This window comes from Camelina sativa, chromosome 8 (assembly GCF_030686135.1).
Source record: "Camelina sativa cultivar CO46 ecotype springtype chromosome 8, ASM3068613v1".
NCBI lineage: Eukaryota > Viridiplantae > Streptophyta > Magnoliopsida > Brassicales > Brassicaceae > Camelina > Camelina sativa.
This window is the reverse complement of record NC_141887.1, coordinates 26,951,458-26,966,324: the sequence shown is the minus strand read 5'-3', so window position 1 is coordinate 26,966,324 and position 14,867 is coordinate 26,951,458. Positions and strand designations below refer to the sequence as shown.

The 14,867-nt window shown below is 36.1% G+C and overlaps 3 protein-coding genes across 3 annotated transcripts; 2 read left to right on the top strand and 1 right to left on the bottom strand.

Moving 5' to 3' along the window:
* The first annotated feature begins 186 nt into the window (after nt 1–186).
* Nucleotides 187–1,046, top strand: LOC109126056 (uncharacterized). Its single transcript, XM_019229122.2, has one exon. It carries the CDS (start codon nt 322–324, stop codon nt 835–837), a length of 516 nt encoding a protein of 171 aa, XP_019084667.1. The 5' UTR covers nt 187–321; the 3' UTR covers nt 838–1,046.
* Nucleotides 1,047–1,278: 232 nt separating this feature from the next.
* Nucleotides 1,279–4,015, top strand: LOC104709896 (uncharacterized). The gene is made up of 15 exons (XM_019228834.2): nt 1,279–1,568; nt 1,670–1,735; nt 1,811–1,979; nt 2,061–2,172; nt 2,254–2,301; nt 2,380–2,444; nt 2,517–2,577; nt 2,661–2,723; nt 2,807–2,854; nt 2,929–2,969; nt 3,075–3,189; nt 3,282–3,338; nt 3,444–3,506; nt 3,589–3,738; nt 3,849–4,015. The coding sequence occupies exons 1-14, from the start codon at nt 1,331–1,333 to the stop codon at nt 3,634–3,636; spliced, it is 1,194 nt and encodes a 397-aa protein (XP_019084379.1). The 5' UTR covers nt 1,279–1,330; the 3' UTR covers nt 3,637–3,738; nt 3,849–4,015.
* A 63-nt stretch (nt 4,016–4,078) lies between these two features.
* LOC104708384 (LRR receptor-like serine/threonine-protein kinase ERL2) lies at nt 4,079–10,596 on the bottom strand. Its single transcript, XM_010424941.3, has 27 exons — nt 9,959–10,596; nt 9,219–9,357; nt 9,044–9,115; nt 8,879–8,950; nt 8,715–8,786; nt 8,553–8,624; nt 8,385–8,456; nt 8,233–8,304; nt 8,064–8,135; nt 7,907–7,975; nt 7,751–7,822; nt 7,592–7,663; nt 7,437–7,508; nt 7,286–7,357; nt 7,136–7,207; nt 6,964–7,035; nt 6,808–6,879; nt 6,653–6,724; nt 6,494–6,565; nt 6,341–6,412; nt 6,198–6,269; nt 6,026–6,097; nt 5,871–5,944; nt 5,653–5,781; nt 5,227–5,565; nt 4,767–5,137; nt 4,079–4,687 (listed from the first exon to the last, which is right to left on the bottom strand). The coding sequence occupies exons 1-27, from the start codon at nt 10,050–10,052 to the stop codon at nt 4,367–4,369; spliced, it is 2,904 nt and encodes a 967-aa protein (XP_010423243.1). The 5' UTR covers nt 10,053–10,596; the 3' UTR covers nt 4,079–4,366.
* Nucleotides 10,597–14,867: the final 4,271 nt, after the last annotated feature.

The following is a 14,867-nucleotide window of genomic DNA, read 5'->3' as shown; positions in this document are numbered from 1 at the left end:
AGTTGCCAAGTAACTTCACTACAAACATTATTATTTATTTAAACAAGTTTGGAATATTACATTGAAGCTTCATATTTATAGAATATATATATTTCAACGACCCAACACTCATTTCTACTTTATGTCTATCTACAAAGCTTTCTATCCACACCTCATTGCCACAAAGCTTCTCATGTCATTAAAACTTCTCTCACACACTTTTCCCTCTTTATAAAATACCGCCAAAGCTCTGTTCTATCACAAAACAGAATTAACTACCAACTTCTTCTTCTTCTCTATTTCTCAATATTTTCTACTTTATTTTTTTCTTAGGCTGCAAAGATGTTGGACATAGCGTTTGAATTGATTGGAGAAGCAACTTCGAATTCGCTTCTCATGTTCTGTTTCTGCAACCTAATTATTGTCATGATCTTCACCGGATCATCAAAACCTGGTTCGTTGGGTTCACAAGATCCCACGTTTGTTAGCCCTGTGACCTACGATATGTGCTACATTGCTTCTGATGATCATGATGATGAAGCTATGACTATAGCTGCTGCTGTTCCATCTGCACAAGATGAGCCGTTGATGGATGACTCTAGTTCTTACGAAGAAGAGGACAGAGAAATCAGCCATTGCTATGCTGATGATGATGATGATGATGATAGTGATGAGGATGAGGATGAAAGTTATGATGATGAGGATGATAGTGATAATGATGATGATGAGAGCAAAGAGGCCGAGGATGAAGAGGAGGAAGGAAATGATGATCTGAGAACGAGGGTAGAAGAGTTTATAGCAAAAATTAACAATGAATGGAGGCACGAGAAGCTTAGGGCTTTGAATTTAGTTTATTGATGGATCAATTCTAATCGTTTTTAGTTTGATTTTTTTTCTTTTTCTTTTCTAATCGTTTGAATGATTTTTGTATGAACATGTACATACTTAGTTTTTGCCAATGTGTAACATCATAATTTTTCGCAGTGGGTGTATTTTCTAGAGATGTTGGAGAATCATCAATTGTGCAATAATCTTGAAAAATAAAAGATTGGATCTTTGAAAACAAATAATTGTTTCTTTACTTTCTGCAAAAAGCTTATATATGATTCCTCCTCTTTCACATGAAAAAAAAAAAAAAAAACTATGCACCTGGGAAATTCACAAGGATAAAAAAAAACAATAATGCTTACTTGAAAACTAATCATTATTAATTAAAACAAATATAGATACTAGTAGTTACTTAGTTAAACTAACTTTTGTATATTTAGCCAACAACATCCCCCGTCGTTACGTAACAGGACGATCTAAATTTGCTCCTAGATGTAGAGAGAGAAAACAAAATCACGAATTGATGTTTTATTCTGATGTTGAAAGATCGATCTCCCCTCCCCAGATGTTCTTCCTCCCCGAGACAATGGATCCGGAAACAATAGATATCTTTGTACAAGATCATCTCTCCGTTGAGGAATTCGACATTGATTTCGAATTCGACGCACCTCGATTCTACGACTTCTCCAAACCGGAACTCGATTCAGAAACAGAGGAAACAGAGCTTTGGTTTGAATCCGCTGGAAACTATCCTCCTTCCCGTACGATCTTTTTTTTTTGCGTATTATTATGTGGATGATGACAAAAAAAAAAAAAAAAAAAGACTCTGTTTCCTGATAATGTTTTATGTCTTTTATCGCAGCGTTTAGTCTAACGTTGAGCTCGAGATACGAAGATATCCCCAAACCGATCTCAGATCAATACAACGGTACTACATTATCTTGCAATTTCCTGTCTTAGGTTTTAGTTTCTTGCAACTCAAGGTTTTTGTTATGGTTTTTAGGGTTCATATATTACAACCAAGCTGATAAAGATGTTCCCAATGCGACGCAAAAGTCTAGAACCAAAATTTTTTTACGGAAGAACTCAACTTTGACGAGACCCACTGCTTCTTTGTTGGCAAGACAGAACAAACAACCTCTCGACATTTACTCTGTTCGGCTTCTCACAAGGTATATAACATTTGTCCTCTTCATCAGCTTATTTTCTGTTTTCTTAGCTTCAAGCCTTCAACTGATTTTGATTTTACATAGATGTCAGAGATCATTAGGAAATTTGAATGAGAAGTACTCCTCTCTCTTATACTCTATGCCTCAAACCCAAGATAACAAAAGGCAAAAACTCGAAACTGGCTTCTCCCGCAAGGTGCTCTCAGCCATAATCTAAACTCACTATTCTCAACTCAATTTGTTTTGGAACTAATCTTATTGTTGATTTTTGAAGTAGATATCTCGGCTGGACCAAACTCCTTTTGTACATAAGGTTCCAAGGAAGGTAATACACGTTGAGATTACAAAATTCATGGTATCATCATCTTTGTGTATCTTATATCTGTATTTGTTGTGTTTACAGGGGTCCAAAATCACTGTTCCAAAGGAACCTAACCTCAAGACTGCTCAAAGGGCTACAAGACACCGGTAAGGACTCTTAAGATGTTTAGGTTCCTTTAATGGCATGTTTACTATATCTTTGGTATGATTCTCTTTCAGATTTAAGGCTAAGTCAGCACCTGAGCAGATCGCAAATTTCAGCTCCAGTATGAATAAAACAGTGCGTGTGTGCCTGCTTCTTTTTCTGTTTCTTTCATCGCCACCAACTCAGAAGCAGTAACAGACACAAATCTTTGCTTGCAGGTTCAAGAAACTTCTTCACCATCTTTGCCTAAAAAGAATACGCCTCACCCCAAAGATTTACAGGTCTAGATCTTCTAAAGGACAATTTGAAACTCTTTATCAAACCATAAATATACCAGCATTTTACATTCTTTCTTTTGTTTCAGGCATTTCATTTAAGGACATCTCTTAGAGCGAGGGAACGATCTGCCAGTGTAAGTCTCATTTTTGCTAGCTGTTTGTTGATTCTCATCTCCCTAACTACAGTTATGTATGCTTCTCATTGCAGGCTAAAAATGCACCAACCGATGATCCTATACGCTCCTTAACGTTAGTCCATAAGCCTTTTACAAATCCCCATTTATAATGTCCTTCTCTTGCATTGACTCAAACTTAAATCAAGATTTCACAGAATGTTCTTTCACGCCTTCGCAGTGCAAAGTCCGATGGTTCCAGGAAGGGTAGGAGAGTCAAGGAATCTCGTAGGTCAAAGACAAATTGTCAAATTTATGAATCTAAGATTTGCCCTCTAGACTCAAACGTGATGCAGGTTTCCTCCTTTCACTAGTACTAGAATAAATGGAAGGTCGTTAATGGACAATAAGAAAATGAAAACTCACAAACCTCCTCTATTCTTGATAGAAATCAAGCAAATGCGGTGAAGCAATCGACATCAAACATGAAAACAATTTACTAAGGGTAAGTCACTTATACTGCAGTTTGGTTCTTCAAACTGTTAGAATGTGCTCATGGATCATGTGATATCTCTAGATGGTTTAATACCGAGGTTTTTGTTCATTGAAGGAATTTGAAGTTCCAAAGGACACAATTTTTCGATATGAACCCTTTATTGAATCTCTCAGCAAAGTAAGCGCTCATCATCTTTAAAATTGCATATAATTTCTTTCATATTGGTTACCAATACTAACAATGTTACCATTCATTACAGCTATGTCTCACTTCAAATACTGACTCAGTCTCGGTACTTTTAGATTAGTTGCTTCTCTTACTCTCTTGTATGTCATCTACATAGAGATTTTTCAAGACATATACCGTGCTTGTGTTGCTATGAAGGGAAACAAATTCTCCATGCTAACAGGTATACAAACTTATTGCTTTAATCTATTAAAACATTGCACTTCCTTAAGTATTTGACCATATAAACTCATCTCCACCAATTACTAATAGAAGCTTAAGTTTGTGTTGCAGGATTCACAAGGAAGAACCTTCGCTCTTCAAGACTCAGTTTGTTTGTAACCATTGTATGATCTTAATTAGTTGTAGAAGTTTCATGTAACCAAATGTTTGTGTTTAGCTCGCCATGTAAAAATGTACAAAATACTTTATCTGTTTCATAATATAAGATGTTTAAAGAAGTATTTTTGTTTCATAATATAGAATGTTTCCAAACTTTCTGCAACTTTTAAATTAAATTTATATTTTATGCAGACTTGAAAGATGTTCATTAAAGAAGAGATTGAAAGACTTTTAACGATCTCGTGAAGATGTTCCTCGGAAAAACCATTAACTTCACCTACACTTTTAACCTATCCCATGTTCTTATCTTTAATGCCTTCAATTCTCTTCCCCCTTCCAAAATACCCCTTATACTGGCCCAAAATCACATAAAAACCGCCCACCTCCGATATTTCTTGCCTTTGCATACAAGAAAAAGAAACAGAAAAGGAGAAAAACACTAAATAGTGGAAACCCTAGAAGTTAGTATCTTATAAGCTACTTTTGGAGATATCTTCACGGAACTGAACAAACCACTGTGGGGTTGTTGTATCTGAAGAGTGGCTCTCACGCCTTTCTTCCCCTTCCTGCAGTCTCGCAGGCGAAGGTAACTTTTTTGGAGGTGGAGATGGGAAAAGAGAGAGCAGCACCCTAGCGACCTCCTGCATTGTGGGTCTCTCCAAAGGGTTTCGCTTGGTGCACAAGAGAGCTAGCTGAAATGTCTTCTTGATGTGTCCTGAGTCCACGCAAGTCACTGACACTTCTGCATCAACAGCTTCCATCACTGTGTTATCATCTGCCTTCGAGAGAATCTGCAACAAAAACTAAATGATATCACACTGTTTTCAAGAATAGAATTGTGAAACACTACATCTAAATTCAAATTCATACCATTTGATGCAAGTTGGCCTCGTTATCAACAGCCTTCTTCCCGGTCAGAAGCTCAAGAAGGACAATACCAAAGCTGTAGATATCAGACTTCTCGTTTAGACGAGAAGTTCGAGCATACTCTGGGTCAATATAGCCAATGGTTCCAAGAACATAGGTTGAAGCATAAGTTTTGGTCGCTGGTATGCTCTTGGCAATCCCGAAATCTGACAAACGCGCTTCAAAATTCCCATCAAGGAGTATGTTTGATGACTTGATGTCCCGATGGATTATCCTAGGAGTGCAGTCATGGTGAAGATATGCAAGTCCTTGCGCAGCTCCAACTGCTATCTTCAGCCTTGTTTCCCAGTCAAGCTTCACTTTCTTTCCAGGCCCTGCTTCATACAATCATCATTACTTTACAGTCCAAGCTAGAAAACAGGTTGGAGAAGTATGTAACTGATCAGAGAGAAGAAGTGCAAACCATGAAGAAGGTCCCAGAGAGAGCCATTTTCCATGTAGTCGTAGAAGAGGAGGTTGCCAAAGGGAGACAAGGCATATCCGTGCAAGCTCACTATGTTTCTGTGTCTGATGCTCCCAATAGTCTCGAGCTCTGTCACAAACTCGCGGAAGTTGTTGGGATACTGATTGTAGATTCGCTTAATGGCAATAGGTCGGGAACTTTTGGAGGTGCACTTGTAAACAGTGCTAGAAGCGCCGTATCCAATGATGTATTTCTCATTGAGGTTTTCTGTAACTCTCATGATATCATCAAACGTGTGAATAGCCATATCCATGTGAAGAATCACTAGCTTCGTTGACCCTGAAGATACCATACAAGACGTATCATAATGCTGCTGTGATTATACTAAATAACAAAAGAGAAGAGAGATATAATGAGACCAAATACCTTCAGGTTGTTTCGAAGAGCCCTTCAAGACTGGTTTTGTCTGCTTTGACTTATAAATCGCAATGAATATCATGCATATGAGAGTAATGAAACCAAGAACCATACAAATCACAGCAGCTCTGGTGAATACTGTGAAAGGCAAGAAAAATCCAAATTAATTTTTTTAAGAGAAATGTCGGTAAAAGACAACACAATGGGATTAACGCGGATTAAGATACCTTGTGACTTTGGCAAAGATGGACCGCAGATTGATCCAACCCAGTTCCCACAGAGAAATGGATTTCCAAAAAAGCTATTAACGAAAAAGTAGATTTAGTATACTAATTATATGACAGACAGATTAAGAGAAGCGAAAATACTACAACGTTGATACCTGGCCGGGGCAAAACGTGAAAAGTTCTTCATAGGTGGGATTATTCCAGATAAGTTGTTGAAGGAGATGTTCCTAAGATGTATATAGAAGAGAAGGAAAAAGATTTAAGATTCAGAAACGATCATAACACTATCTGAGAGCACACATCTTGTTGTAACAAAAGAACACGTACAGATTGGAAAGACTGAAGCAATTTGTTAGCTGATCCGGGATTTTCCCATGAATCTTGTTGTTGTTCAGTATCCTGTACATAATAGAAGCAAAGAAAAATGATTTCTATGACAAATTGCATAGGAGAAGTGATGCTGTACTTACAGAGAGTTTATGTTCTGCAACTGGCCCAGTTCAGTTGGAATAACACCGGCAAGAAAATTGAATGATACATCACTGAGAAGGAAGGAGAAAAGTTTGTAAGTAGGAAGATTTTTATCATAAAGGAGAAAAATTAGAGCATAAGACAATACTTACATGATCTGAATGCTTCGGAGGTTCCCAAACTCTGCAGGCAATGTCCCATTGAGATGATTTCTGCTCAAGTTTCTGAAAATTAAAGCGAATATCAAGTCAATAAACCTGAAAGAGTTTATGCAAAGAGCAATGCAACTTTAGGGGTTGATGAAAACATACAAGATGAGAAGATGCTCAAGATCACCAAGTGTTAATGGTATTGACCCGGAGAAATTATTGCCTGACAGATCCCTGAAACCAAAGTTTGTATGAGTTGGTCCACAGATATTGTTATATAGGTGAACAACGATGTAAGGCAGGGAAGAATAACATACAATGTGTCAAGATTGATAATATGGCCAAGCTCAGCAGGTATTTTTCCCTTGAAACTGTTCGAGGAAAGATTCCTGCAGTTTACAGAGCAAATATTATTGATCACAGGCTGATATAGTCCAGAGAATTATATTGTTTATGCACTCTTTGAAACTTACAGATAAGTCAAACTTCCAAGATTCCGAAATTCAAGTGGTATAGAATCACTCAGGGAGTTCCCATGCACATTGCTGAAGACAAGAAAAACATAGTTAGCTTTCAGGGAGAGAATCAGCAAAAAAAAGAAGAAGAGGGAAGCGTAAATAGGAAAGGGTTTATCGCATATCTTACAATTGATTCAAGGCAGCACAGAAACTAATGTTAGATGGAATTGGCCCTACAAGATGGTTGTTTGCAAGATTCCTACACAGTAAAGTTACATCAACATGTTTATTCAATCCAGTATTGGATGTTTAAGCATAATGGAGGATAAGAACTCACAGTTCAAACAATTGCTCCAGCTTCCCAAGCTCAGGTGGGATGGTTCCCACTAGTTCATTATCATTTAGTTGCCTACGAAATAGTAAACCTTCAAAAGATATGCATAAGTTTTGAGAAGAATAGATATTTTTGAGTATCAAAATTATCTTACAAATAACTGAGTCGTGACATATTGCCAAGCTCAGGTGGTATGGGTCCGGTGAGCTTATTGCCATGGAGATACCTATTTTCAAGCAAACAAAAACTTATGCGTATATGTGACGAACATAAGCATGACATATAGTGAGGAAAACATATCTGACTCACAGTTTTCCGGTAAATGAGAGATTCCCAAGTATTGGTGGGATTGGCCCAGTTAGTTCATTGTCACTCAAGTCCCTGGGCATGGGATAAGTTTTTTCACTTAGTCAGAAGAGCAAGAAAGGGACTTAAAAAAACAAGCATTTGGATAAGAACAAGACATACAAAACAGCTAGAGCCTGCATCAAACCAATCACTTCTGGAATTCTACCGGTTAACCTGTTTCCTTGAAGTGACCTGCGAGAGAACCCATCATCACTTTACTATATGAATAGCTCTAACAAACCAGACAAGATGTTTAAGAGTCTTGAAGATACTTACAGAGTAGCTACTTGGAGGAAACCAATGTTGTAGGGTATGACACCAGTAATCTGATTATAGGATACATCCCTGAAAATGCATAAGACAAATAATTAAGAACACATACATCCCCAAGTTCTGTGCTATATATTTCATTCCGTAAGGAGAAGACACATACAGGATTTCAAAGCTTGTGCAATTGCCAATGCTCTCCGGAATAGTTCCAGTAAGATTGTTGCCTCTCACATCACTACAAAAAAGAAACATTCACTTGCTACTTGCTAGAATTCAAGGTCAACAAAAAACGCATTGTAAAACACGAGAATGAGCTGAATTGGATCACTTACAAGTACCACAGACCCGTAAGCTGACACATATCAGGAGATAATGTCCCAGTCAACATATTCCCACGTAAACCACTGCAAATCGAACACATCACAATTAGAAAATAAATCTCTAGATGCCTTGACAACTTAAGATAAGTAGATGAACTACTTACAGATACTGTAAAACTTCATTCCAATAGAGTAACCTTGGTATCTCACCAGTTAGCTGGTTTCTTGCAAGATCACTGCAGAATCAAGGGAAGAAACTATTATCAATGAAATGATTACTTTGTTTTCAACAGTTTGGTTCATAAATAGAATGGCATCAGAATGAAACTCACAGGGTCTTAAGGTTTGGAATCTGAGTTAAGGTTGCTGGTATTGGGCCTGTGAGCTGATTATTCTTAAGGTTCCTACATTAGCAAGAGAATGAAACAGTTAGCAAAGAAAAACTCCTGAACAGGCAAAGATAACACACGAATGCGAAAGAAAAGAAGACATACAGAAACTCCAGCTGCTTGAGTTTAGAGATTGAAAACGGTATGTCACCAAACAATAAATTGGTGGACAAATCCCTGAAAAGCAAGAAGTGTTATTTGATTATATAACAGTGGAGATAAATTAAGTTCTCATTAACATGAAAATACAAACATTCAACAAAACCTACACGTAAGCAAGGGAAGCACAGTTTCCAATCTCATCTGGAATTTGACCACCCAATTTATTTCCTTGCAAGTCTCTGCCAGTTTCAAAGCAAAGAAAAGAGGTTTGTTACGATTGAACACCATAGTTCTTCACATAGATATACGTAAAGAGCGAAGAGAAAACAAACATTGACTGCAGATTCCTCAAGTCTCCAAGAGCTGGTGATATCTCCCCACCAAGATTCAAAGTGGACAGATTACTTCGAACACAGAAAAAAAAAAGTCAAATCAGAAAAATCTGTATCAAATAGGGAAATAGACACCAATAAAAAAAGATTAAGAATGAGATAAAAAGATCCTTACAGTGAGACAACGGAGAGGGTAAGGTTATCACAAGAGACACCTCTCCAAGAACAAAAGTCGTTGTTGTGAACATCATCCCAATCAAGAAGCATATTGGCCACGTTGCTGAATGAGGCTTTTATCGCCATCAACGCTTTTCCTGTGCAAAATCAAAAACTTTTTAGAATTAATAAAAACAAAAAATCAGAAAGGAATTATTTAATCATTTGACACTGATGATAGTCAAATGGTTAAATATGAAGCCACATGCCAAAAACTAAAACCCCACTAGATTAGTTGTATAAACTTCACTGTGAAGTGAGCTAGAGTACATATTGAGAGTCATTGAGCCTGGAACTCATAATCATAGTAGTTCTAGGGAAACTAATGGATTTTTAAGCACAAATCAAAAAGTTTTCGTTTTTAAGCTTTCTCGGGAACAGTCAGTGTTTGTAGATACAGATTTACAAATATGATCTCTTCAGAACCAAAAGAAAGGTTGCAAATTTATATAAACTATTTCTTCAGAATCAAACAGACGCGATTTAAAAGTTCTCAGAAAGCACCGATAAACCCTAATTTCTGAAAAAACCCAGTCAAACTTAGAGAGAACCTCTCTCGTGGCTTGTTCGTCAGAGACAAAAAAAAAACAAACTTTTAAAAACCTTATCACACAACTCAAAAATCGAAACTTTGAAGAAAGAATAAAACACAGAAGTAGAAACAAACAAAAGAGACATAAACGAAAAGAGTTAGAGAACCTTCGTTGTTCATAGGAGAAACAGCACCAATAAGCATGAAAACCACCATCCCCAAACCAAAAACCAAGCCTTTCATTTTCTCTATCCTTATCATCGTCTTCTTCCTCAAGACTCAAGCGTAACAACACAAAACCCAGAAGAACAAAAAAAGGAGACAAACCCAGATCCCTTTTTTCTTATTAAGGTAAAAGCCAGATGCTTTTGAAGCTTCTAGCAAGAATCAAAAGTTTTCAAACAAGGGTACAGAGTCGTTCTGCCATTGTTGGGAGAGAACTAAGAAATGAGAGAGAGAGAGAGAGAGGACCGACACAGGCGATTAGCGTGAACTGGAAGGAAAACAGAGCAGAGATGTTTAAAGAAGAGAGAGAGAGAAGAGAAGAGTAGAGTAGAGGACAGTCTACATTACTATAGGGTGAGCTCCGACGCCATGAAAGAGAAACTTTAGTACTCCTCCCTCCTCCTATTACTAGGACAACGACAAAATAATGTCAGAACATATACATACATACACACCATATCTATCTATCACTTCATTGTTACTACTTTAACTCCGCTAATAACATCTCCCCATCATCTTAACGAGACAGTTTGATCGATAATGATTTTTTGATTTGTTTGTTTTGATAGTAAGAGTGTGTGTATAAGTAACGGCGTTAATGGTATTTAACGGAGACTTCACTTGTCCGTATGATTAGACGGCGACGGTTGTATAAGAAAAACGCCGTTTTCCAACGCAAAAATGAAGAAGAACGTCTTTTAAGAGTCCGGTGAAAAGACATTCCCCTATATTGGGTAAAACCCCCGTTTTACTCTCTCGCGCGTGCATCATCTTTTTATTAAAAAATTTGATCCAACGGTTTACAGATCATGTACCAAGAAAAAAGTTATCGTGGACTGCGATGTAGAGAATTAAACTATGCTCTTCCTTGTGATCATTAGTTAATGCTTTGATAGTGATTGGGTTGATTGGAGCCAGACACCGGTTTGACCGGTTTGGTTCAGTTTTTGCTGTCCCTTTCAATATTTTTACTGTTTTCCATGATTTTATTAAATTTAAATAAGATTTGTTTCAATTTGCACACAAATTTTTATTTAAAAAAAAAGATAAGATTTGTTTTCGACCTTTTGTCGTAGACTTGTAGTTTAGTTTGATTAATTTCGGGGTCAATATTATTGTACCACTAGGTGGAATAAGTTGGTAGAACTAACTCTAGATTGTAATAAATAAATAAACTAAGTAAATAAATGAAAAACTGAGCAGTAATTTTACTGTGGATTCAATGTTCAAGAAAAAAAAACAAACAAATTGAGCAGAGATGGTGTCTAAAGCTATCATAGGATAGCCTCCGTATAAAGCTGTTACTCTTTTTCTCTATCGAAGCCATCTTCATTATTTTCTTTTATCGTTTTTAATATATTCATTTAATTTTTTCTTTATTATATCGGGCTTTTATCTAAAGCCATATCTTTTAAAAAAAATTAGGTCAATTGTGTTGGTAAAAAATTTGATGTATAGAAAATTTTACGATGGATCATAATAAGCTCAGCTGATTAGTACAATGAATACACTATACCCGATCTAGCGTAAATGAACATTATTTGTTTTGAAGCCAAACTTTGTGATTTATCATGCTCACAGAAAAATAAAGTTGTAGAATTGACGAATCAGGTTCAAGACTGTCAGACCGTAGGACCCAAAAGATATCCGAGAGATAATTTGGTCAAACCCCAACCGTCCGATTAAGAGGACGTTTGATTTAGTTCTCGGTTGCTACTTGCTAGCCCTAATGCTTTGGCAGCTTCCTTGTTGCCAAATCTCATCTCTCCCTTTCCTCTTTTCATTTTCCGACATCAAATAATACAAACAAATCAACCAAATTCAATTTTCAATTTTGAAATATTTCATTTAAATGGTAACGTATACAATTGAAAGAAAGAAAATAAAAGATATCGAGTTACGTTTGGTCCTCTTAGCTTAATATGGACCGACCGTATCTTCTTCCTTGCTGGTTCCGATCTTGATTCTTCTTTGTTGTACGACCTACTAGTCTACAACTATGGTCAAACTTTTTGATATTTGTGTATTACTAATGCAAACCAAAAGACTCGTTGATATCAGTTGATTATAGTTATAACTTATAACCATAACATGGATACTGCCCTCTATTAAGGACTAATCACTTGGTCACTTATCCCTAATTATATTTATGCCCATAGTTCGTCTCCCCATAAGAGAAAATTCCGGTCAAAGTGGACTAATCAAGGGTTGCTTTAAGCCATGACGCAATACATATGCCGTTTAAACTTCTATTAAAACATTATACTGATGAAATGAAACTAATTGACTCAACCTTTCTAAATTAGCGGCATGAATATAGTAATTTTTCTTACAGACTGATAATCTGTAACTTACATAATGGAAATTACTGAAAACGTAAATATAAGAGAGCTTCCGTAAAGTATACCATTACCTTTAAATTTCCCTAGCTAGTTGGTAAATTTCTTTCTCACTAGATAAGGAGTCCCGCTTGGGTTTTTTTTTCCTCGCAAAACCATGTATAAAAGTATAGCATAAAGGAACAAAATTCACATATAAACCACAAAGGTTGCATTTCTAATTTAGTTTTTTTTCTTTTATAAAAAAACGGCTATAAGAAAATGCATTAGACATTATTATTTCACCTTTTGCTTCTCGACCACTTGCTCCAGTCGAGTTCAATTTCGGACCACAAAATAAAAGCATGCACATGCGAAACTCATAAATTACGGAACCATGACTTAATCTCTATATACTCAATAGCCACGACATGTTAAAAACTGCAACAGTAAAACCAGTAGACTCGGTGACCATCGAAAAAGAAAGTAAAATCCACGTAAACGTAAAAGGAGATGGGGCTCGTATATCCACAAGATAAAGTCTTGTGGAGGTTTAGCTATATAAGCAACTCTAGGCCTTTAGACTCGAACGGTGCCCATTGTTCTGCTATGTACGAAGACCACTCTCCACGCATTGTACAGTAGTCTAATCTAGACCAGTTCAACTATTTTTATATTACTATGTATATTTATCTTCACTCTTTATATTTTGTTCTATTATTATTGTGTCTTAACAATAAATGAGGTGCGGCGTTGGATGTAGTGGTCCGGTTAGTGGTCACTGTTGGTGATCATGAGTTCTAGACTACTAGTGAATCATTGTACTGTATATGTGGACTTACTTAAGGAAATTAGTCACAGTGCATGGGAAGTAATGTTGATTAATTTATGTTTTAAACGTTTACTATATTTTATCTTATACTGTATTTAAAGTTTCCAAATCTGTTCTCTTCAGTAATCATGTAACATTATGCTGACCAAAAGAATTAATCGTATATTTTAATTTAGATATTACAATTTATTTGAATGTTTTCAAGACTAGCTTAATCTGTACGTGAACTTCTTTTTTTGTTTGCTAAAGAAATGAAATCCTCCAATTCACTTAGAGCTGGGACTTTCTAATTTACGGAGAATAACTCTTTACAGTTAGAGGCAAATTTGAGTCATCATGACCATTCTTTCAAATCTCCATCTTAGCTTCTAGTTTTCTTGATCTCGATATGTTCGAATACTTGAGAGTTGAGATCTCCTCTCACTCGTATAACATCAAAAAAACTTCCACAACATTTAAATCCTTTTCAAAAAAAACTTTAAAAATTACTTGCTGAGTTAGATGCAATCGCAAACGTGACAACTGTGAATCATCAAGTGAACAGAATGCTTCCAACAACATTGACACAAGGAATTGTCATGAAGTTGGTCTTAGTCATATTTTCTTTAATACTAACATCCCGAACTTTTTATCTTTCGCATCTCCATATATACTTTTAGTTTTCAGGGTGATACACTAATTTAAGTTAAGTTGCTAATTTGCTACTAGTAAAAGGAGCTACATACCAAATCGTATACAAAGCCTACGTCTGACCCAAATATGGACCCAAGCCCAACAGTCACCAACAATAGAAGTGTACAGTTAAACAAAGAGAATTCAACCAAAAAAATCCAAACTTTCCAGAATTTACCAAAAAAAAACATGAATTTCTGGTCTAACCAAATAAATACTCAAACTTTCCTTGATTTTTAAATATAATAACAAACTTTTCATTGTCATTAACAACACCGTTAACTGTTGGAGTTAAATCATACACGTCATTTTGAAATTTTTATTTTTTTTTAAAAAATGCATCACCAAGAATCGAACTCAGGTTATGAGAGTACATAAGGGAGGATTATACCACTAACCCAGCGGCAACTTTCAAATAATATTGCAACATACTTGTTTTTATTATATGCGTACACAAAATTAAAAATATATATATATATATATATATATATATAATCAGAGTTTATCGACTTTATCGTCGAGAGAGAAAAAAACACAAGCAAGTCGATTTTTTTTTTTTTCAACCTTCAATTCACAGATGACATAGATCTACTCATTGATTTTTTTTTGTTGAAACTAATTTCTCTCGATTTGTACTCTTTACCAGAACTTAAAATTGTTCAGATTAAACCTGCAATTTAGTACCAAAATCTGGAAATTAACTAACAAAAACCTGCAAACTAACCAACTACAATAAGGAAAAACTGCAATTTCTATTCACTTGCAAAACCAAAAATTAGAATTGATCAAACCAAAACTTAGAATTGTTCAAACCAAACCTGCAACTTTCTTCCGCAATGCCATCATAACCATCATCATCATTGTCATTTGGATAATCCATCTCATCTCTGTCACTAGGAGGATCCATATCAACTGTCTTTGAATCCACCATTAGCTTACGTTTCGTCGAAAGCTTTTGAGAAGATCGTTTCGGTTCACCTACTCTCTTCTTCGACAGACGCAAATTCCGACCAGGAGGACTTCCGTCAA

Coding starts and splice junctions, on each gene's coding strand:
- LOC104709896 (XM_019228834.2), top strand. CDS start 1,331: ATGTTTTATTCTGATGTTGAAAGATCGATCTCCCCTCCCCAGATGTTC. Junction 1,980..2,060: donor TCTGTTCGGCTTCTCACAAG/GTATATAACATT, acceptor GATTTTACATAG/ATGTCAGAGATCATTAGGAA. Junction 3,339..3,443: donor ATGAAAACAATTTACTAAGG/GTAAGTCACTTA, acceptor TGTTCATTGAAG/GAATTTGAAGTTCCAAAGGA.
- LOC109126056 (XM_019229122.2), top strand. CDS start 322: ATGTTGGACATAGCGTTTGAATTGATTGGAGAAGCAACTTCGAATTCG.
- LOC104708384 (XM_010424941.3), bottom strand. CDS start 10,052: ATGATAAGGATAGAGAAAATGAAAGGCTTGGTTTTTGGTTTGGGGATG. Junction 9,116..9,218: donor ACCCTCTCCGTTGTCTCACT/GTAAGGATCTTT, acceptor CTGTGTTCGAAG/TAATCTGTCCACTTTGAATC. Junction 7,823..7,906: donor TTCCTCCAAGTAGCTACTCT/GTAAGTATCTTC, acceptor GTTCTCTCGCAG/GTCACTTCAAGGAAACAGGT.